Source organism: Babylonia areolata, chromosome 21 (genome assembly GCF_041734735.1).
Source record: "Babylonia areolata isolate BAREFJ2019XMU chromosome 21, ASM4173473v1, whole genome shotgun sequence".
NCBI lineage: Eukaryota > Metazoa > Mollusca > Gastropoda > Neogastropoda > Buccinidae > Babylonia > Babylonia areolata.
In genome coordinates this window covers 14,268,429-14,292,731 of record NC_134896.1, presented here as the reverse complement: position 1 = coordinate 14,292,731, position 24,303 = coordinate 14,268,429, and the positions used below count along the sequence as shown (strand labels likewise).

General features: G+C 42.9%; 1 protein-coding gene across 3 annotated transcripts in view; it reads left to right on the top strand.

Moving 5' to 3' along the window:
- Positions 1-24,303, top strand: part of LOC143296724 (dynein axonemal heavy chain 6-like) — a 147,432-nt gene that overhangs the window by 117,548 nt on the left and 5,581 nt on the right. For all 3 annotated transcript variants that reach the window (XM_076608782.1, XM_076608783.1, XM_076608781.1), the window contains 15 exons: positions 3,648-3,784; positions 4,667-4,946; positions 7,149-7,411; positions 9,685-9,925; positions 11,013-11,252; positions 12,470-12,748; positions 13,108-13,318; positions 15,205-15,310; positions 15,632-15,859; positions 16,423-16,620; positions 17,502-17,695; positions 18,332-18,528; positions 20,001-20,212; positions 21,011-21,230; positions 22,397-22,551. In XM_076608782.1, coding sequence (XP_076464897.1) covers positions 3,648-3,784; positions 4,667-4,946; positions 7,149-7,411; positions 9,685-9,925; positions 11,013-11,252; positions 12,470-12,748; positions 13,108-13,318; positions 15,205-15,310; positions 15,632-15,859; positions 16,423-16,620; positions 17,502-17,695; positions 18,332-18,528; positions 20,001-20,212; positions 21,011-21,230; positions 22,397-22,551 — 3,161 coding nt within the window. The remainder of the gene's footprint in view (positions 1-3,647; positions 3,785-4,666; positions 4,947-7,148; positions 7,412-9,684; positions 9,926-11,012; positions 11,253-12,469; positions 12,749-13,107; positions 13,319-15,204; positions 15,311-15,631; positions 15,860-16,422; positions 16,621-17,501; positions 17,696-18,331; positions 18,529-20,000; positions 20,213-21,010; positions 21,231-22,396; positions 22,552-24,303) is intronic.

The window sequence follows — 24,303 nt, the reverse complement described above, 5'->3', positions numbered from 1 at the left end:
TAAAATAAGAGTAGGAAAAAGGGAATATTTACAGGTTGTCTGTGGGTGATTTACTAAATACAATGGCTAGAGTATGTTTTATCATTGTTTAGTCTTGGTGTTGTGAATATTCTGGATTAATTTTACTACAGCTTGTATTTTTATATTCTCTATAAGAAATCAGCATTAACATTCCTCATTTGCTGTTATCATGAACATTGCCATATGCCTATAGGCCTTAAACGTAATAGTTTTGCCTGTGATTTTATGACAGTAGGGAGTGAGAGAATGAAAACAGCCAAGACACAAGCTAAATAATTCTTCAGTTCTATCAGTGGTAACAGAAAAGGTGTTGTGCATATGGAAGTGTAGTGTTGATAACATGACTTTTTATTTTTTTGGTGATGTTACATTTAATTGCAATTTCTTTCTTTTTTGACTCACTTGTGTAAACAAAGTGAGTCTGTGTTTTAACCTGGTGTTCGGTTGTCTCTGTGTGTGTGTGTGTGTCTGTGTGTCCATGGTAAACTTTAACATTGACATTTTCTCTGCAAATACTTTGTCAGTTGACACCAAATTAGGCATAAAAATAGGAAAAATTCAGTTCTTTCCAGTCATCTTGTTTAAAACAATATTGCACCTCTGGGATGGGCACAAAAAAATAAAAAAAGAAGCCTAATTATATGCAAACTGCATTTACTGTTATATTTATATTTTTTGTATTCTCTAAACTTGGCACTTTGACCTCTTATTCTGACACAACAACAAGAAGAGTCATTGTTATCATTTTTTGTTCAAACAGGAACTTCTTTTGCTAAGCATGGAATTTTTATTTATGTCATTGTTGATAATTTCCAGTCTGAACCCGTTAAAATTGAACATGGAGTCCCACAGGGATCTTTTTAGGCCCAGTGCTCTTCACACTGTACACTGCTCCTCTCGCTGAAATTATCAACCGCCATAATGTCAGTCATCATTCTTATGCTGATGACACTCAACTCCAGAAGAGTGATACACCTGAAAAACTGTTGTCGCTCTTGCAAGAAACATCTAACTGCTTCCTGGATATTCAAAATTGGATGACTCTAAATAAGTTACAATTGAACGCGGACAAAACTGAAGCAATGGTCATAGGAACTAAACAAAAACTCTCTTCCATTACAACTAATACAATCAAACTTGGCAGTACATCCATCCCTCTGTCCACTTCAGTCAGGAACCTCGGCGTTGTCCTTGACAACACACTGTCCATGCAAACATTTATCAATCAGACATGTCAATCCTGCTACTGTCAACTGCGGCGCATCAGTTCCATCCGGAAATATCTGTCCACTGACGCAACATCTAGACTTGTCGTTTCTCTCATTCTCTCTCGCCTTGACTACTGTAACTCTCTATTGTCTGGTTTGCCTGCTTCATCCATTCAGTCCCTTCAGCGCATACAAAATTCTGCTGCCCGACTCGTCCTCAGAAAGAAAAGATCTGAGCACACCACTCCTCTTTTGCAACATCTCCACTGGCTCCCTGTGTCACACCGAATAAAGTACAAGATCAGCACTCTATGCTACAAATGTATTCACAAATCAGCCCCTTCCTATCTCTGTGGCTGCCTTCACCTCTACACTCCATCTCGCTCACTACGATCAGCTTCGGATCCACTCCACTTACATATACCCAGATTCAAACTCTCGACTGTTGGCCACCGTTCTTTCTCTGTCTCTGGACCTTGCAATTGGAATGAACTTCCTCTTTCGCTTCGTCAAGTCTCCACACTCAGCTCTTTCAAGTCTGGCCTTAAAACCCACCTCTTCCCAAAGTAGCCTCCCTTCCCTGCCTCTTCCTTGTCTTTTTAGTTTTTTTTCAGTTTTAGAGTTATGCTTGCGTGAGAATGACTGGTGCGAAAGCGCTTTGATTTGTTTATGCACAAGATTTAGCGCTATATAAGTACCATTATTATTATTATTATTATTATTATTTTGCAAACGTTTTGGTGCAGATAGTAAAAAAGGAAAATTACTCTGTAATTAATGCTAGGGGACTTAATTTATCACAAGTGAGTCTTGAAGGCCTTGTTTTTTGTTTTTTTTTGACGTTGTGGTGACGTACACCACTGTGAACAGATACTTATTCCATCGAAATAGTCTTGAATTAGTAAAGCCCCTCCATCTCTACAGTATTCCATTAATTTGTTTAAACCCTTCTTCCTTTAGAATTACACTCATCTTGCTGCAAACTTTCCCCACTTCACCGAGTTGGGAATGAACACCTGACCTCAGCTGAGGAAGGTTAAAACAGCAGGAGAGGATTGGGCCCCACCTTCCTATGCCGAGCCCTGGACTCAAGTGGATATAAGCTTACTGCTGTAATAGCTGTGAAAGGCAATGGGAACTGTAACCTTTAATTATTTACATGATTTTGTAGACAGACAGTGCCATGTGCATCACTACTTAGACAGATTTCTAATTAGTGAAGCAGTGTTAGTGAGGGATAACATAGCATTTGGTGACTGATGATGCAGGTGACAGAGCTCTGTTGTGACAACAGTGACTCATTTTCCCAATTGCACAAAGTAAATACCTTCCTCCAACTCACCAGCTGAAAGGAACTATGCTTCCAAAAGTCATGGGTAAAACTGTTCTATTATCTACAATAAAGAGAAATAACTCTCTCTGTAATCTGTTTTAGTTTTACAAAGTTTAAGGATTTCTTTCTTCTTTTTTTTTTCTTTTTTTTTCTCATCTCAATCTGGCAAGAAAAGTAACTGTTTTCTCACAGTTTCAGTTTTCAGTTTGAAGGACATGTAAAAGTGTGTGGACTGATCCACATTGGAAAAAGAAGAGAGAAGCAGATGCCTTACCTGTGTATGAACCAATGTTCTTGTCAGGCCTTACCCCCAGTTAACTGGCTGTCAGTGAGCATGCTCCCAAAGCTCATTACAATTAGCAGCACTGTTCTACAAGCCATTTTAACATTAGAAATCTAAAGTGACAATTTTTCTCATTTTTTTCTTTCTTTTTGTTTTGTAGTCTTGTGTAAAGATGGGCAGCAAGTGATTAGCATTACAAATCAAAATGTATTTCTTTTCTAAGCCTGACCAACACGTTGGGTATACACGAAGGTATCTGCTTCCTTTTTTGCTTCCCCAGACAATGTTGTGTAGGACATGTGGATCGGTCCAAACGCTTTGGCACCTCCTGGAAACTGAAACGGACACTTTCCTCACTGTAAGATGTCAGCTGGTGGTAGTTACGAGGATTCCCTCAGCCGGCCATTAACTCATTCTGCTCCAAGGTACAAGTTAACTCATACCATGATTTAACTTGTACCATGATTACTTCCCGTGTGGACCAGGTTCGAGTAGTCTCATACCAACACATCATTCTAATTTTGTTTATTCTTGATTGGTACAGTTGGGATTCAAAACTGAACCGTTTACAGATTCCGGAAGCATGAAAACAAAGCTTTGTTCAACCAATTGAATCAAACATTCTCCATCAATTTTCGCCATTTTAGTGAACCACGCTGGTTTTGGGTTGGTTTTTTTGTTGTTGTTTTTTTTACTGCAGTGGTCCCATGTATTTCTGGTCCTGGAGAGTTGTAACAGGCATGTAACTGTGGGGTAGAATGAGTTACGCAACAGCGGCTGATGTTTGACTGGCCGGCTGCAGGTCACATTCTGGATGACCAGGACCTGGTGGACACGCTGCAGCAGAGCAAGGGAAAGAACCATGAGATTTACACCCGTGTCCAGCAGTCGGAGGAGACGGAGAAAAGCATCAACATCGCCCGCAAGAAATACCTCTCCGTCAGTGGTCTTTCTTGGTTTCTGTGTGTTTGTAGAGTGTATCTTTTTGTGTGTATGTGTGTGTGTGTGGAAAGGGGAGGGTATGTGTGTGTGGAGTTGGGGAGAAGGGCTGTCATTGTGTGTGTGATGTGCGTGTGTGTGTGTGTGTGTGTGTGTGTGTGTGTTCTCTTCACCAGGTTCTATCTTTCATTGTTTGTAGTCTCTATGCATCACAGACTTCTTAATTTCTCTGACTTGAGAACAGTTAAAGTGAACTTCCTCTTTTGCTTTATCATGTCTCCGCACTCAGCTCTTTATAGTCTGGCCTTAAATTAAAACCCACCTCTTCCCGAGATGGCCTCCCTTCCCTGCCTCTTCCTTGTCTTCACTTTTTTCTAGTTTCAGATTTATGCATGCATGTGTGTGAATGACTTATATGAAAGCGCTTTGATTCGTCTCTGGACAAGATTCAGTGCTATTTCTTCTTCTTCGTTCATGGGCTGCAACTCCCACGTTCACTTGTTTGTACATGAGTAAGCTTTTATGTGAATGACCATTTTTACCCCACCATGTAGCCAGCCATACTCCATTTTTGGGGGTGTGCATACTGGGTATATTCTTTTTTCTATAACCCACCAAACGCTGACATGGATTACAGGATCTTTAACATGCGCATTTGATCTTCTGCTTGCATATACACAAGAAGGGGGTTCAGGCACATACAGGTCTGCACATATGTTGACCTGGGAGATTGGAAAAATCTCCACCCCTTACCACCAGGTGCCGTTACAGAGATTCAAACCCAGGACCCTCAGATTGAAAGTCCAAGGCTTTAACCACTTGGCTACTGCGCCCATCAAAGGGCTGTATAAGTACTAATTATTATTATTGTCCCGCACACAGGTGGCACGGCGGGGGGCGGTGCTGTACTTTGTGCTGGCGGAGCTGGCCAGCATGGACGTGATGTACCAGTTCTCCCTGGCCTGGTTCCAGCGCATGTTCGCCTCCTGCATCTCCTCCCCGGCCTCTGACACCTCCTCCATCGCTTCCTCGGCCGCCACGGCCGCCGCTGGTGCCCACGCTGCACAGGAGGCTGGCCCCTCCCGCCCCCTGTCCAGTCACACGCTGGACAGCTCCAGAGGGGGTGGGCAGCAAGGGCTGTCAGATGTCAGCCAGAACATGAGTGAGTGGGGGGCTTTAGGGGGAGGGGGTTTGTGGGGGGGTGGGGTGGGGGCGGACGGTGGAGGGAATGCAATGCAGTATGATACGGTGCGGTATGATGCGATGTGATGCAGTGCAGTGTGATACAAAGTAATGCAGTAGTGCAATAGCAGCAAGCAGTTTCAAAGATCTCTTTCCAGTGCTCTTTCTGTTAATGCCAATAGCTGCTATTAGAGATAGGATCTTAGTACCAGTTCAAATAGTTACAAAGATCACATTCCATTGCTCTCTCTGTGAATGTCAACTACTGCTATTAGGGCCGGCACCTTTGTATCTCTTTCTGTTAATGTCAGTAGCTGTTTTTAGGTATGGGATCTCTGTACCAGTTCAAACTGTTACAAAGACCACTTTCCAATGCCCTTTCTTTGAATGCCTACAGTTGCTATCAGGGACAGGATCTTTGTACCACTTCAAACAAAGTCCACTTTCCAATGCTCTTCTGTAAATGCTGATAGCTGCTATCAGGGTAAGGATCTTTGTACCAGTTAAAACAAAGACCTTTCCAATACTCTTTCTTTGAATCCCATAGTTGCTGTCAGGGATGGGATCTTTATTCTTGTTCAGACAGTTACAAAGACAATGAAAAAAGAAAAGGAAAATTCCCCAACTCTACACACCATTCACAGTCTCTCACCTTCCTCTCCTCACCTGTAAAAATTCCCCAACTCTACACACCAGTCACAGTCTCTCACCTTCCTCTCCTCACCTGTAAAAATTCCCCAACTCTACACACCAGTCACAGTCTCTCACCTTCCTCTCCTCACCTGTAAAAATTCCCCAACTCTACACACCAGTCACAGTCTCTCACCTTCCTCTCCTCACCTGTAAAAATTCCCCCCCTCCACATACTTATTAGTCTCTCACCTTCCTCTCCTCTCCTGTAACCCCCCCTTCCCCTCCACACACCAGTCACAGACTCTCACCTTCCTCTCCTCACCTGTAAAAATTCCCCCCCTCCATACATGTTACACTCTCGCACCTTCTCCTCACCTGTAAAAATTCCCCAGCTCCACACACCAGTCACAGTCTCTCAGCTTCGTCTCCTCACCTGTAAAAATTCCCCCCCTCCACATACTTATTAGTCTCTCACCTTCCTCTCCTCTCCTGTAAAAAGTCCCAGTCACTCCACACACTAGTCACATCTCTCACCTTCCCCTCCTGTGTGCCAGGTGAAGGGAAACTGATCCAGTACCTGTCACAGTCTCTCACCTTCCTCTCCTCACCTGTAAAAATTCCACCCCCCCCCTCCACACACGTTACACTCTCGCACCTTCTCCTCACCTCGAAAAACTCCCCCCACTCCACACACCATTCACAGTCTCTCACCTTCCTCTCCTCACCTGTAAAAATTCCCCAACTCTACACACCAGTCACAGTCTCTCACCTTCCTCTCCTCACCTGTAAAATTTCCTCAACTCTACACACCAGTCACAGTCTCTCACCTTCCTCTCCTCACCTGTAAAAATTCCCCAATTCTATGCACCAGTCACAGTCTCTCACCTTCCTCTCCTCACCTGTAAAAATTCCCCCCCTCCGCATACTTATTAGTCTCTCACCTTCCTCTCCTCACCTGTAAAAATTCCCCAACTCTACACACCAGTCACAGTCTCTCACCTTCCTCTCCTCACCTGTAAAAATTCCCCCCCTCCACATACTTATTAGTCTCTCACCTTCCTCTCCTCACCTGTAAAAATTCCCCTACTCTACACACCAGTCACAGTCTCTCACCTTCCTCTCCTCACCTGTAAAAATTCCCCCCCCCCCTCCACATATTAGTCTCTCACCTTCCTCTCCTCTCCTGTAAAAAGTCCCAGTCACTCCACACACTAGTCACATCTCTCACCTTCCTCTCCTATCCCTGTGTGCCAGGTGAAGGGGAACTGATGCAGCACCTGTCACAGTCTCTCACCTTCCTCTCCTCACCTGTAAAAATCCCCCCCCTCCACATACGTTACACTCTCGCACCTTCTCCTCACCTGGAAAAACTCCCCCCACTCCACATACCAGTCACAGTCTCTCACCTTCCTATCCTCACCTGTAAAAATTCCTCAACTCTACACACCAGTCACAGTCTCTCACCTTCCTCTCCTCTCCTGTAAAAATTCCCAGTCACTCCACACACTAGTCACATCTCTCACCTTCCTCTCCTGTCCCTGTGTGCCAGGTGAAGGGGAACTGATGCAGCACCTGCAGAACATGACGGAGCGACTGACCCACAGCATTTATCGCATCGTCTCCGTCGGCCTCTTCTCCAACCACCAGCTGACCTTCTCCTTCCTGCTCTGCGCCAGCATCATGCGAGCCAACTCCCAGGGGTCTGCTGCCGACGTCGCCGCCAGACTCCCAGCATCCTCGGTGTCCTCCCTGCCCGCCAGTGAGAAGTCGGTCAAGGTCACCAAGACGGAGGGAGAGAAGAAAGAAGAGAAGGTCTGTGTTTGGGTGTAGAGTTTGAGTTTGATGATCTTGTTGGTTTGTTGCCCTGAACACTTTTGTTGTTGTTGTTGTTGTTGCTGCCCTGTCATCTGCATCGTTTCAGTGGCATTACTCCCATGCCACTCGTTCTGAGTCCCCTGTTAACACCCCCTTAATGTCCTTAACACTTTGTAATCCAAGTACAGTCCCCTATTAACACCCCCTTAATGTCCTTAACACTTTGTAATCCAAGTACAGTCCCCTATTAACACCGCCTTAATGTCCTTAACACTTTGTAATCCAAGTACAGTCCCCTATTAACACCCCCTTAATGTCCTTAACACTTTGTAATCCAAGTACAGTCCCCTATTAACACCCCCTTAATGTCCTTAACACTTTGTAATCCAAGTACAGTCCCATATTAACACCGCCTTAATGTCCTTAACACTTTGTAATCCAAGTACAGTCCCCTATTAACACCGCCTTGATGTCCTGAACACTTTGTAATCCAAGTACAGTCCCCTATTAACACCGCCTTAATGTCCTTAACACTTTGTAATCCAAGTACAGTCCCCTATTAACACCGCCTTAATGTCCTTAACACTTTGTAATCCAAGTACAGTCCCCTATTAACACCGCCTTAATGTCCTTAACACTTTGTAATCTAAGTACAGTCCCCTATTAACACCGCCTTAATGTCCTTAACACTTTGTAATCCAAGTACAGTCCCCTATTAACACCCCCTTAATGTCCTTAACACTTTGTAATCCAAGTACTGATTTATCCGTAACATCCGGTTGCTGCCTGTGGACTGAGTAGGAATATCTGTGGGTGCATTTAGTTTCCATTTCTCAGTCAGTTGTGAGTGTGCACGAGTTCTTATATTGATATGCACATGTATGTATCCTAGATTCCACTGTATCTGTGTTTATGTGTGATTTTTGGTTTATGTTTGTACCTTTTTATGCACTGCTCCCCCCCCTATCCTTGTGATCCTGGTACACTTGGTAATAGACATATTCTATTTTATTCTGTTCTCACTAGGTGCTGTTAGCTCATTGGCTTCAGTCTCTACATTAATTGCCAGTGTTTTCCAGTAGGATTGAAGTATTTTTAACGATGTGTGTGTTTTGTATATGAATTATGGCTTGACAGTGCACTCAGTTGTTATAAGGCTGGTCCACAGAAACTACAGTGATAGGGTGGAAAGCGTTATGGTCAAGTTGTTCAGTGCTGGTGTCTTGGTGTTGTGGAGGTTTTGTTGTTTGAGGTGGTGGGAGCCCTGGAGGTCTGTGTTTGTTTCTCTCCAGTTTTTATTTCCCCTGATTGGGTTCGATTCTGGCACCACTATCCGTTGCATTCTTCAGAGGTAGAGATTTTTTCCCATCTCCCAGTTGTCAGGTAGAAATGATAGTATTAAACACATGGAGGTGGGGGTAGGGGGGTAGGTGAGGGGGAAACAGGGTTGTGGGGGGGATGGATGTGAGAGTTCCTAACAGAGTCTGCAGAGTGTTCTACATCAGAGAACCATTGTCCAGGGCATACTGCTCATCAGTCACTTTTCATAAGAAATTAATTGTGGCTTTTGAAATCTTCAATGTTGCCTGTGGCTCTCAAAATGTCCTTGTAAATGTGAATCAGCAGATTAGGGAATAACCATTATTTTGCTTGTTTTAATTTCAAAGATTGCCATACACTCACCATTTTGATCAGCAACAGTTATTACTCCATAAGCAAGCAAACATGCCAAGAAGGAAAAGATAACACTTTTTAATTGATGATACCAGGAAATTTTCAACACCAAAAACATATATTTAAGACAGAAATGAGAAGAGATAAAGAAGGAAATACTTTTTTTTCAGTTCCACTTAGAATTCTACATCATCTTCCCCCTGCCCCTTCCCCCCACCCGATGGAGAATTGTTGATTTAATCAGTCAAACAAAGCTTTGTTTTCATGCTTCAGAATCCGTAAACGGCTCAGTTCAGAATGCCAACTGTACCAAGCAAGAATAAACAAAATCAGAATAGTGTATTGGTACGAGAATACTCTTACCAGGTTCACGGGGGAAGTAATCATGGTACGAGTTAAACTTGTACCTGGAGCAGAATGAGTTAAGCAAAATCAGCACTAACGAGAACACAGAAAGCAGTAAATGCACTTAGAATTCAGGCCACACTGATCTTTTTTCACCAAGGCTCATTGGTCAAGGGGTTGATTAGCTTCACAAACCTCCACTGTTGCTATGTCTTCCTTCTCACTCTTCCTTTCCTCCCTTCTCTGAACAGCGCCTCTCTGAAGACTCCATAGACCCTAAATCCGGGCCAACAGAAGAGGGCGGAGACTCGGGCAGTGATCGCACAGGGGCGGGCAGTCCCAGCCAATCGGTGGGGGCGGAGGATGCGATTGACGAGCTGAGCGACGTGAACAGTGCCATGGGCTACATCGGCGACCTAGAGTGGAAGATCTTCCTGCAGGGCAACGTGATGGCCACCATGGCTGATGAGGCCCTGCTGAAGAAACACAATGGTGTGGATTGTATTGTGTTGTGTTGTCTTGTATTGTATTGTGTTGTGTTGTCTTGTATTGTATTCTATTGTCTGATTAGGCCTTGCTGAAGAAACACAATGGTCTGTGTTGTCTTGTCTTGTCTTGTCTTGTCTTGTATGATGAGGCCCAGCTGAAGAAACTCAATGGTGTGTATTGTCTTGTCTTGTCTTGTCTTGTCTTGTAATGTTTTTGCCCTTTGTCACAACATACTTCTCTGTGTGAAGTTTAGTCTGCTCTCTCTGCAGGGGGAGCGCTTTGCTACAGTGTATTGCCACCCCTTTTTTTTTCTTTTCTTTTTTTTTTTTCCTTTCCGTTTTTCTGTGTGGGGGTGGGGAAACTTTGTTTGGGTTTTCTGTTGTGGGGTTGGAGGGCTTGAATCATTGAATGTGACAGAATCAGTATCAGAATCATATTTATATAGAAGTAATGCAGCCTTTAGTTAAATAGAATAAAGTGGTCAAAAGTCCAACAAGTGCACTCTTTGGATGTAATGAACGAACCTTAAAACAGCATTTTAGTACAATTACAGGCCTGAAAAAGTGTGTAAAAGTCCAGGATGTGGTGAATGAACCATACAGCATTTTAGTATTATTACCAGCCTGGCATACAAAGTGCTTAACTCTTTCACCACCAAGTTTCTGCGTTAAAAATGCTCCCCAGCGCCAAATATTTTTAGATATAATGCTCTCAGTCGCAGGCTTTGGTTCAAGTCAAAACCACCCAGTGGACTTGTTCACTTCAAACTGGGCCAGGGGCAAAGATTAGTCATTGTTCTGTTGGCAGGAAACTGGCTGCAGCTGTCAAGCTTTGTTACAATGTGAAAAATGTTCTTCTTTTTTTTATATGACCTTTGATGTCAGCATAAGTTGCCTATGGTGGTGAGAGTTAAACATCCAACCAGTGTTCTCTCTGGATGTAATGAACGAACTTCAGTGACAACAACAACATTATCATTATTATTACAGGCCTGACAAAGTGCTTAAAAAGTCCAACCAGCATTCCCTCTGGTTGTAATGATCGAACCATAACGACAACAACAGCAGCAACATTATCATCATTATTACAGGCTTGACGCCCATGGAACAGCTGGAGGTGGACAGTGACGGGGGGGAGCGACAGTCGGCCAAGTACCGCAAGCCCCCGGCCTGGGTGATGGAAAGCAGCTGGCTGCAGTGTCAGTTCCTGTCCGCCATGCTGCCCATCTTCGCCGGCCTCTGCCGCTCCCTGCGCACCAGCGGTCAGCAGTGGCGGGCCTTCCGGGCCTCCTCCGACTGCTTCCTGCTGATGGAGACGCCCTTCGTTCCTGGTGGGTGGAGCAAGGGTGGACCAGGAGTGTGGGGGGTTTGGGGGGTCCCTGTTTACATCCCCCCGCCCTGTTTAATTGTGTGTGTGTGCGGGGAGGGGTGGGGCATGTTTTCATTGTGTGTGTGGGTGTTTTGCTTGTTTTGTTTGACATTGTTGCCTTCTGAAGTTGTGATTCAGTGTGTATGTATTGTTATTGTTGTATCATCCAAACCCCTAAAGGGCGCAAGGAATTAATTTCTTTAGATCTTTGTGAAGAAGCCTGCAAATAAAGACACCCTTGCTCCTGGTGGGTGGAGCAGGGTGGAGGGGGTGGGGGTGGGGGCTTGGTTTACATTGTATGTGTGTGCGTGTGTGTGTTTTGCTTGTTTTCTTTGACATTGTTGCTCTCAGAAGTTGTGATTCAATGTGTATGTATTGTTACTGTATCATCCATTCCCCGAAAGAAGCAGAGGAAAATACACTGATCTAAGACCCTGAAGGCCATGGGCAAGCTTTTCCAAACTAGATTAGTAAAAGCACCTGGGACAGAAAATGGCCAGTTATGGAACATTTCAAACAAATGAACAAAACCACCTCAATGTGCTGTGTTAAATAATTGATTTCATCATTGTGTATGAGGTACACTGAATATGAACTTGTTGGGTCAGTGTCTTCTGTTACGCACCACACCGCAATAACATGCACGTACTGTGGATCAAGAAAAAGCCCAGACATTTTGTCGCAAGTTTCAGTTTCAAGGTAACAATTATCAAACAAAAACTAACAAGACTATGTCCATGATTATAGCTCCCACACAGATAGTGTAATCTGGAAAATTGAATTTTGCTTCCTGGATTGCGATTAAAGAATAAACAAAATTTGTTTTAACTCATTTTACCCCACAGCTTAATGCCTGCGAAAACTGCCCTGGACCAGCACTACATGAGACCACTGCAGAAAAAAAACAGGGTGGTTCACTAAAACAATGAAAATTGAAGGAGAATAGTTGATTTAATAGGTCAAACAAAGCTTTGTTTTTATGCCTCTGGAATCCGTAAATGGTTCAGTTTAGAATGCCAACCGTACTAAGCAAGAATGAAAGAAATAAGAATAGCATGTTGGTATGAGAATACTCGTACCTGGTCCACAGGGGGAGTAATCATGGTACGAGATAGCTTGTACCTGGAGCAGTTAAAGCACCACCTCATTGCAACAAAATGTGTTCCCCTCCCCTCCCAGCACCTGACGAAGACAGCCCAGAGCCTGAGGAGAACGGGAGCGGGGACATGGAGACCCCGAAGCACATGGATGTGATGGTGTTCCGCTGGGAGAGGCTGACCAAATTCCAGCAGCTGTTGCTGGTGGGCGTGCTGCGTAGTGACATGCTGGTGGCAGCCATGGGCCGCTTCGTGCAGGGCCAGCTGGGAGAGAGGTACCTCACCACCGGATCCTTCGACCTCAAGGACATCTACGAGGAGTCCACTGCCCGCTCCCCTCTCATCTTCATTCTCTCCCCTGGTGAGTTAGGGGGTGGTGGTGTCTCTCCTCTCATATTTTTACCAATCATTAATGGGTGAAGCTGGATATGACTGCTGGCATTACATATTTTGCAATATGGGTGAAGCTGGATATGACTGCTGGCATTACATATTTTTACCAATCATTAATGGGCAAAGCCGGACACAACTGCTAGCATTACATATTTTCACCAATCTTTAATGGACAAAGCCAGACACAACTGCTAGCATTACATATTTTCACCAATCATTAATGGGCAAAGCCAGCTACAACTGCTGGCATTATGTATTTTCACCAATCATAAATGCGTTAAGTTGGACACGACTGCTAGCATTACATATTTTCACCAATCATTGCAGGTTGCGACCCAGCCTCTCAGCTGCTGCGGTTTGCCAAGGAGCTGCGCGGGAGCACCACCCACCTGGACATGATCTCCCTTGGGAGGGGCCAGGGTCCCCGTGCTGAGGAGCTCATCTCCAAGGCCCAGATCCTCAAGGGACGCTGGGTCTTCCTGCAGAACTGCCACCTTGCTGCCTCCTGGATGCCTCGGCTGCAGAACATTGTGGAGAAGTACGGTCGGGTTAGGGGAGAAAAGAGAAAATGTCTTATTTGGGAGAAAAAGAGAAAATGTGTTTTTTGGAAAACGTCTTTATAGGGAGAAAAAGATCAATTGTCTTTTTAGGGAAAAATTGAGATTCTTCTTTTTTTAATGTCTTTTTAGGGAGAAAAAGAGAAACAGTCTTGTTAGGGAGAAAAAGAGAAAACATGATTTCTTGGAGAAATAGAGAAAGCGACGTTTTAGAGAGAAGAAGAGAAATCATTATCTTCGTCTTATTGTTTATATACACTTTTTGCCTTGACGATGACCGTGGGAGAAGGGGAGAGTTGAGAATGGATGGATGAGGGAGGTGATAAGTGGGGATGGGTGGTAGGGGTGCAGGTGTGGAGGACAGGTGATGGGAGTAGGGAAAAGGGTGGTGATGGAGAGTGAAGGAAGAGAAGGCAGGTCAACTAATTCTGGGTGAAGGAAAGCACTTGCTACTGCTTCCTTAAATCTTCTTGTTATCTTGTTCTTCTGCTCTTTTATTCCTCTTTTCTGTTATCAGTTTTTTTGTGAGTTTTTTTGTTTTGTTTTATTTTGTTTTTTTTACATTTATTTGCTTATTTATCATCATTGTCTTTTTTATTTATTTATTTATTTTATTTATTTATTTATTTATTTATTTTATTTTCATTATTACTATTTTTTTTAATTATATTATTATTATTTAGCTATTTATTTATTTTATTTTGTTTTATTTATTTTTTCTCAAGGCCTGACTAAGCGCGTTGGGTTACGCTGCTGGTCAGGCATCTGCTTGGCAGATGTGGTGTAGTGTATATGGATTTGTCCGAACGCAGTGATGCCTCCTTGAGCTACTGAAACTGAAACTGAAACTGTTATCGTTGTTGTTCTCCTTCACTTTCTTCTTTTCCTTGAACTCCTACTTCTATTCATGTGTTTCGTTTGATTTTCTTTCCTTCTTCTTTTACCTCTTCTTGTTTTGCTCTACTTGTTCATTTCAGTTCTGCTTCTTCTCCCCCTTTTTGACTCACTTGTGTAAACAAAGTGAGTCTATGTTTTAACCCGGTGTTCAGTTGTCTGTGTGTGTGTGTGTCTGTGTGTCCATGGTAAACTTTAACATTGACATTTTCTCTGCAAATACTTTGTCAGTTGACACCAAATTAGGCATAAAAATAGGAAAAATTCAGTTCTTTCCAGTCATCTTGTTTAAAACAATATTGCACCTCTGGGATGGTCACAAAAAACAAAAACAAAAAAAATGAAGCCTAATTATATGCAAACTGCATTTACTGTTATATTTATACTTTTTGTATTCTCTAAACTTGGCACTTTGATCTGATATTCTGACACAACAACAACAAGAGCAGTCATTAATATCATTTTTTGTTCAAACAGGAACTTCTTTTGCTTAGCATGGAAGTTTTATTTATTTTGCAAACGTTTTTGGTGCAGATAGTAAAGAAGGGAAATTACTCTGTAATTAATGCTAGGGGACTTAATTTGCCACAAGTGAGTCTTGAAGGCCTTGCCTCTCTTGTTCTTTTACATTTTCTTCTTTCATACTTCAGACAGGGATGGAAGCATTGTGAAAGTTATGTAAACCCATCTACATTCTTCTTCTGTAGTTTCTTTCTTTTTTTTTTTTTTTCTTTTTTTTTAATTGAATGTGTGGTCAAAGATTTTAACATAGTGTGTTATAGGTTGTTATTGCACAACATGAAGTGAACAGTGTCATTGACAGAAAATGAATTAACCATTCTCAGTATGTTGCTGAGCTTTTGTTCACTTGTCAAATTAAGGCCAGAATCCCATTACTTTACGCTTTAGATTTGATTTGTTGTTGTTGTTTATTTCATTTTGTAACACCTGTCTCTTTTTTTTTTCATACCAGGTTCAACAGTTCCACATCAGATGAAGTTGATCCCCAGTTCCGTCTGTGGCTGAGTTCTCGACCTGATCCGTCTTTTCCTGTCTCCATTTTGCAAGGAGGAATTAAGGTCGGTTGATGTGTTCTGTTCTTCTGTTTTCTAAGATGTTAACTGCTTTCTCAGATATAAGATTTGTTTTTTGTCAGTGATTAAGTGTGTCATATGTAGATGTATTTAAGCAAAAAGCAAATAATGGATACTTACATCTTTTCATAAATTTGATTCTCTCATTTTTGACTTCCATCTTTTTCTTTCTTTCCTTCTTTCTTTCTTCCTGACTTCATCTTACTTCCTTTTCCTTGTGTATTCCTGTTGCCATGCTATGTAGTCCAGTTTGCTACGGTGATGAACTGTGCATTCCATATTTACTTACCGTTGTTTGCTTTGTAGATGACGGTGGAATCGCCCCGAGGTCTGAAAGCAAACATGCTGAAAACGTTTGGAAGTTCGGGAGCGGGTATTGTGTCGGAGAAGATGTATGAGGAGGGTGTGGCCAAAGAGGGCTGGCACACACTGCTGTACGGCCTCTGTCTCTTCAACTCTGTCATCCATGAGCGGAAAAAGTTTGGACGTCTGGGATACAACATTCCGTATGAGTTCAATGATTCCGACTTGGAGGTAAACTTGAACAGTGTACCCAAAGAACGTTTTAGGGACTTTGGTGTATGTGAATGTTTGTGTTCATATTTGGAATTTATTTTTTAAATCCAGTAGTTTGTGTTTTGGAATGAGAAGTCTGCTGTTTGATGATGAGAGGGACGTGTTGTTTCTTTGAGGTTGGTTTGGTGGTGATAGTGAAAACTGGTGATATGACTTGTCTGTTCTCTTCGTCTTCTTCTGTGTTTATTTGTGTGCATGTGCCTGTGCACGTTTATGCAATTGTGCATGTGTGTGTGTATGTGTGTGAGTGTGTGTATATGTGTGTGTGTGTGTGTGTGTGTGTGTGTGTTGTAAGAATCAGTGACCTAATAAACTCTTCCTTCTTATTCTTTATGGATACACCTTGAGAGTGGTATGCGTGTTCTTCTTATTCTTTATGGTTGCATACTAGGAATGGTATATGTGTTTACTTTTATTTTTTGTATTCTTTCATTTTTTAAATTTTTTCCCTTTGTCACAGATAACTCCAGAAAATTAATTCACTTAACAGACCTATCATCGCGTGTTCTTATTCCTTGCAGGTGTCCATCCTGAAACTGCAGATGTTGATGGAAGGTCAAGACGACATCCCCTGGGATGCCCTGCGCTATCTGACAGGGGAGGTAACTTTTGGTGGCCGAGTCACAGACGACATGGACCGTCGATGCCTTCTCAGTCTGCTCAACAAGTTCTACTGCCCAGAGTCCCTGGACCCTGGATACTGCTACTCCGCCAGCCAGGTATGTGCATAGACTGGGTGGAAAGTTCTCAGAGGAAGGAAAAGTTGATGGACGTGATTGCTCAGCTGTTGGTATGTTAAACTTCTGTCATGAGCGTAGAGATCTGTAGACTGGATCCTGGAAGCAATGGCTCTTATAAGAATGGACATTCTTCTATCTCCCAAGCCTATTGCATGCAGACCTGAAGGCTTATTCATCCCCTTCAGTATATACACACACACAGAAGAACAGATAGGCACAATAAAGATCCCACATTCTGTGTCTTTGTTCCATGGATTGTGGAAACACTGCGCCCAGCATGTGTATCCTGGAAAATGGTATATGTAGCTGCAGATGACGTGATGTAAATGTGTTATATGCACTCACATGTACCCACATGTTCAAGAACTCATACACATCACAGTTCATCACAGTACTTGCTGGCACGCTCATGCATGCACTCTCTTTCACAGACATTCTCTCAGGCATGAGCACAAACACACACAAGTGTGTGCAAACACCCACTCATATGCACACACATACACACACACACACACACACACACACACACACACACACACACGCTCACACACACACACACACACATATGCACACATCCATGCGCACACACCCACACACACACACACACATATGCACACACACACACAAACACACACACACACACACACACACACACACACACACACACACACACACACAGGAAAAAGGTTCATCTCTACCCCACAAGAACTGCATCTCTTTGACACATGTATCACAAATCAAAAGGTTCATCTCTTCCCCACAAGAACTGCATCTCTTTGACACATGTATCACAAATCAAAAGGTTCATCTCTACCCCACAAGAACTGCATCTCTTTGACACATGTATCACGAATCAACAGATGTACCAGCCAGTCCCAGAGTCCCTTCCCTTCAACATGGTGCTGAGCTACATAGAGGAACTGCCGGCAGAAGATGCTCCCGACATCTTTGGCATGACGGACAACGCGGAGAAGTCGTGCCGAGAGATGCAGGCCAACGAGATCATCCACACTCTGGTGGATGTGCAGCCCCGCATCAGTCACGGCCAAGGGAGGTCAGTCTGGTTATTCATAATGTGGCAGTTGTCTCCACTGCTGTACCAATGGTCCTAGTCGGATATGACTGACTATGATATATCGAATGGGATTGGGTCCTTTCTTTGCAGTGATTGTGATCTACAGATCTTTTAATCTGTGATTGTTAATGGTACATGCTTCGTTTTGTCTTGTGACTATGAACCCTTGCAAAATGAACATTGTCAGCTTGAGAGGAAAAGCTATACATGGTTAAACTCAGGTCTACCATACCCCCGTTTCAACTCAGTTACTCCAGGAACGTATTAACTTGTACAATGATTACTTCCCCTGTGAACCAGGTACAAGTATTTTTCATACCAACACACTATCCTAATTTTGTTCATTCTTGCTTAGTACAGTTGGCATTCTAAACTGAACGATTTATGCATTCTGGAAGCATGAAAATGAAGCTTTATTTGACCGATTAAACCTGCAATTCTCCCTCAATTTTCGCTGCTGTAGTGAACCACCCTGTTGTTGTTTTTTTCTGCAGTTGTCTCAAGTAGTGCTGGTCCAGGGGAGTTGTAGCAGGCATGTAGCTGTTGGGTAGAATGATATAACTGGCAGGAGATGTGGAGACTTCATTGAATATGTGCGCTTGCCATGTTGTGCAGCGCCCAGAAGAGCGATGACCACATCGTGCAGGAACAAGCGGCAGAGATACAGAAACGTCTTCCTCCTTGTGTGGAGCACATTGAAGAGGAGATCAACCCGTCAGGCACCAGTCAGATAAAGCACCTGCAGCTGACATTGAAAGCTGTGATGAATCGGGACGTTAACACCAGAGGGCTGGACAAAGAGAAAGTCAACAGTAAGTTAGCCATCAGAATACCATACGTCACCCTCCCCACCACCATAAAAGAGAGCTGCTGTATTGTCATTTTTTTAATTTTTTTTTGTAGTTTGTCCTTTGAATTTAGATGTCAGATCTAATATTCCAAAGTCACAGAAAAGATGAAAATGTCAGGATTTTATTCCCCACACCACAAAGAATTAGAATAATCAAGATAAATAATTTTTTTTAAAAACCAGTGTGGTTTGGAAAGCTGCCTATTTCAAAAGGAAGCAAAGTCTCTTAATTATATCTCAGCTCTTTCAAAGTTTTGGTTTTTAATGCTGTTAGTTCCAAATGCCAAGGAAACAGCAAAAAAAGAAGAAAAAAAAAAGAAAAAAAAAAAGAAGAAAAGCTGGCAATGTAAAATGAATAATGAAAATGATAACTCCTATGATAGTGCTTCATGTTGGCAGACCTGTACTTATGCTTGTGCTTCACGTTGGCAGCCCTGTACTTATGACTTAACTTCACGTTGGCAGACCTGTACTTGTGATAGTGCTTCATGTTGGCAGCCCCAGTACTTATGACTGTGCTTCATGTTGGCAGCCCTGTACTGATTATTGTGCTTCATGTTGGCAGACCTTTACTGATAATTGTGCTTCACATTGGCAGCCCTGTACTGATTATTGTGCTTCATGTTGGCAGACCTGTACTTGTGCTTGTGCTTCACGTTGGCAGCCCTGTACTTATGACTGTGCTTCACGTTGGCAGCCCTGTAATGATTGTGCTTCACATTGGCAGCCCTGTACTGATTATTGTGCTTCATGTTGGCAGACCTGTACTTATGACTGTGCTTCATGTTGGCAGACCTGTACTTATGATTGTGCTTCATGTTGGCAGACCTGTACTTATGATTGTGCTTCATGTTGGCAGACCTGTACTTATGATTGTGCTTCATGTTGGCAGACCTGTACTTATGACTGTGCTTCATGTCAGCAGCCCTGTACTTATGATTGTGCTCTATGTTGGCAGCCCTGTAATGATAATGCTTCACACTGGTAGACCTGTAATGATTGTTTCATGTTGGCAGCCCTGTAATGATTGTGTTTTGTGTTGGCAGCCCTGTAATGATTGTGCTATACATTGGCAGCCCTGTAATGATTATGCTTCACATTGGCAGCCCTGTACTTATGATTGCACTTCACATTGGCAGCCCTTTACTTATGATTGTGCTTCACATTGGCAGCCCTTTATTAATGATTGTGCTTCACGTTGGCAACCCTGTACTTATGATTGTGCGCTATGTTGGCAGCCCCAGTACTTATGATTGTGCTTCATATTGACAACCCTCTTACTTAATATTGTGCTTCACCTTGGCAGCCCTGTACTTACGATTATGCTTTATGTTGGCAGCCCTATAATGATTGTGCTTCACGTTGGCAGCCCTGTACTTATGATTGTGCTTCACATTGGCACCCCTGTAACATGATTGTGCTTCACGTTGGCAGCCCTTTACTCAACATCTCAGTCGATCCTGGGGAACAACGCCCTGGTGACGGTTCTGCGCCAGGAGATCGACCGCTTCAACCACCTGCTGGAGGTGATCCACTCCACCCTGTCCTCCCTGGTGCTGGCCATCAAGGGGGAGGTCATCATGTCAGACCTGCTGGAAGAGGCCTACAATGCCCTGCTGAGACAGGAGATCCCTGCTCAGTGGAAGGTACCCACCCACGGCAGCAAGAGAGTTAACTGTGTCTAGCATGATTTTGAAGTGAAAATCCATTCTGCTATTTATGTGTGTATGTTTGTGTGTGTGTGTGCGTGACTTAAACCTGAATGAAACAGGAAAAGAATGTTAACGCCTAAAGGTTGCTCTCGGTCGGTTCTACCCTGGTAGGTAGCCTGTTTTACAAATGAGGCTCAGCTCAGACAAAACAAAAAGTGTTTACACTTTTCTTCCAGCATTAACTCAACTTGAGTTTTGAGACAAAAACTTAAAGTTTTTGATTTTAAATGACTCAGTGTTCCTTCACATTTGATTGAATATCATTTGCATGTCATTTGAGGCAGCACATTCGACAGATTATTCATCGTTTGCAATGTCATTTCAGGCAGTTCATTGTGTTGAAACCTTCACTGTGTGCACAACATTTCAGGCAGCACATTGTTGTTGAAACCTTCACTGTTTCCATGTCATTTCAGGCAGCACATTGAGGTTGAAACCTTCACCATTTCTATGTCATTTCAGGCAGCACATTGTGGTTGAAATCATCACTGTTTCCATGTCATTTCAGGCAATACATTTGTTTGAAACCTTCACTGTTTCCATGTCATTTCAGGCAACACGTTGAGGTTGAAACCTTCACTGTTCCCTTATAAATTCAGGCAGCACATTGAGGTTCAAACCTTCACTGTTTCCTAATCATTTCAGGCAACGCATTGTGATTGAAACCTTCACCGTTTCCTCTTTATTTCAGGCAGGACATTGTGGTTGAAACCTTCACCTTTATCATTTCAGGCAGCCTCCTATGAATCCAACAAGCCCCTGGGGTCCTGGGTGAACGACCTGGAGCAGCGTGTGGACTTCTTCTCCTCGTGGGCGGAGCTGCTGTGCCGCACCATCGAGCGTCAGTTTCGCCTGGCCACACGGCAGGTGGGCCAGCCCGACATGGAAGGGGACGACGTGATCCGCATCCAGCCCAACAGCTTCTGGCTGTCCGGCTTCTTCTTCCCTCAGGGTCAGTGCCCAGCGTTGTGGCCGTGTATCAGCCTCAAACTAACCTCCTTCTGAGCTTGCCTCGAATGACCCCCCCCCAATGCTAGTTTTTACCCCGGAGTCTTTCTTGGCTAGCGTTGAATGCCCTCCCTCCCCCTTTTCCCCTGACCATGCTGGTTTTTACCCTGGGGTCTTTAGGGGTAGCCTGTATGATCCCCTGGGGTCACTTGTGACTAGTCAAGATCAACCTCCCCTGAAGTCTTATGCGTGTTTGGCATATCAGTAAAGAAAATAAAAAGATGAATAGGTTTGATGTGTGTCTGCCCATCTTCTCTTTTCCATGTGACGCTTATATTTTTCTTCCGTGGGCTTTAATTTTTTTTTTTTTATCTCATTATAAGATATAAAAGATAGAGTAGGATATTTTTCCGTTACTGAAAAGGTTAAAGGTCCTGTTTTTTTGTTTTTTTACAACCATCAGAGAAGTGATTTCTTATCCGCTGTGTCCAAGGCTCGGGATAGACAATCTTGGCCCAGTCCTGTATTTCCACCATTTAGATATTCCGCAGCCAAAGTCAGGTCCCCATTCACACCAAGGTGGAGTGATGAAAAATGGAGTAACGTGCCTTTCCCCAGGACACACCACCACACCAAAAAGACACCTTGAACCCTGATCACTGATGAACGCCAGACCAGAAGTCCACCGACTCTGCCATGGCACCCCCATTACTGAAGCAATACGTTTGAGCCAACAGCAGAGTGAGAGCTGTATTATCAGTGGTTTCTCCAGTCAATGGGAAACCATTTACAGCTTAGTCTTTTGTGAAGGACTATGACTCTCAAACTAGGAGGCAAAATTGCACTGGCTCTTAGTGCTGCAGCCTTGTGGGCTAGTTGGCCTTTGGGAACCATCCCAACGCCGACTGTCCTAAAACCCTCTTTGCCGAGAGAGTGGGGATGGAACTTGGGCAAGACACTCTCCACTATAATCAAATTCTAGCCCAAATAGTCGGAACAGCAGTTGCCTCCTCTGCTGTTCTGATGGTCATAGTCAGACACGACTGACTATCATATATATACATTCTGTTGTTCTAGCCCAAATAGTCGGAACAGCAGTTGCCTCCTCTGCTGTTCTGATGGTCATAGTCGGACACGACTGACTATCATATATATACATTCTGTTGTCAGGCTTTCTGACGGCAGTGCTGCAGAACCATGCCCGCAAGGTCAGCATCTCTGTGGACTCCCTGACCTTTGACTTCCATGTCCTCAAGTTCCAAGGAAGACGTCACATGAGAGCACGCAGGAAGTCGTCTCTGGTAATCCATGAAATGGCATATGCTGTGAGTGTCCCTCTGTTGTCTTGATGCTTACCTGCATGCGCACATAGACGTTTGGTATTTTTTGGGGAAAGGGTCGTTTCTTGGTTCGTCATTTTTGCTTGATACTTTTGGATAAAATGTTGATTTTTGAATGATTTGGGAAATAGGCGTTTGTCTTTTTTTGTTTTTGTTTTTGTTTTTTTTTAGTCATTTCTCAGTAGCAATTTGTGCTTTACATCTGTATATGATATTTTAAAAATAATATGATCAGTTTCAATTGTTTATTTATTTAGTTTATAGACATTTTATGGGGTTTTGGGACATGAACAGATGGAAGTGTAGCAGTTGTCTTCACCTATTCTGTAGAGGCATGTCCTTAGATTACAATGATTTTTTTCCAGCTCAAAATTTAAAGGAGAAGCAAATTGTTTATGCTGAAAACTTAGACTTGAGAGTTGATCTTCCTCATTTTTTAAGCTGTAGATGTGTAATAGAACTTCCACTTATGTAAGAATTACATTTATGCAATGTTTTTTTTACCTAGTCGTGCTATCAAGATGTAGATATAATATTGGAAGAATTTTTATTTGTCCAGTTCTCAGCAATTTCTTTCAACTTACACTATGATTTGCATTTAAAGTGTGCTGTAAGTTTGTTTAGCTTTGAACAGGGAAAGAAAGAGTGGGTAAGATGGAGCAGGACAGACAATGTGTACACGCCGCTGCTCACCTGTGTGCTAACATTGTTGTTCGTCATTGGCAAAGTTCACATGTGTGCATCTGTCACTTTTGCACACACAGTGTTTAACTCCAGTTGGTGTTTGATGTTGTGTGATATGGAGTGGAGGACACACACCGTGATGGCTGTCACTACTGATAGTAGTATATGTGCTAGCTGCAGTGAACTGTTTACACATTGTTGTCATACATAACTGTTGCCTGTGTGTTCACGTTGTGGAAAAAAAAATCCCTTGGTTGTGCTCACTCAGTAGTCTGTGAAAAATCAGAAGATGAACAGCAATTATTATTCAAATACTTCTTCATTAGAAGTTGATCAGCATTAGTTTATCACCCAGTGCAAAAGTCAGCAGCCAGACAAGTCACAATAAGCACCTACAAAACCATTTGACAGAGTACATTCTATTCTTGCAAGACCAGATTGACCCATCACCATCTAACATCCAGGAAATGATTGACTTGATGGATTTAATCTCTGCATGCATACAACTCTAGACAACAATTATTCTGTTTTTCAGACTACAGGGTGCACTGATATTAAATTAAACCACAGTCTTCTATTTTGATTTGAAAATATGCACACTTTTCAAAGGCTTCTATAAAGATAGTTAAATGTTGTGTTGCTTTTTGCCATAGATCGGCTAAGTGTGGACAGTTTAAATGTGTTTGATCAGAGGCTACCACATGCACTGGCTCAGGTACTCAGCCACAGCTGTCCCTGGTTTTTGTAAAGTGGCTTTTCCCTGTGTCATGTTAATGTACTCGCCTGCAGTTTTGGACATTAGTTCAGTTTGTTTTTGCTGACGTTTTTTATTCTGTGGTACTGGTACTTCTTTTGCATTGTGATAGTGCTAGTGATAAGTACAAACAATGTGACACATGAAAAATAAAAAAAACAAATAAATAGATAGATAAATAAATTATATGCTTATCCAGATGATTAGTTTTGAGTTCAGGCTTTGATGGTGTTTTAGTGTGTACTGTTGATTCATCAGTAGATTAAACAGTTGTTCAGTTTTCTGACTGTTCATCGACT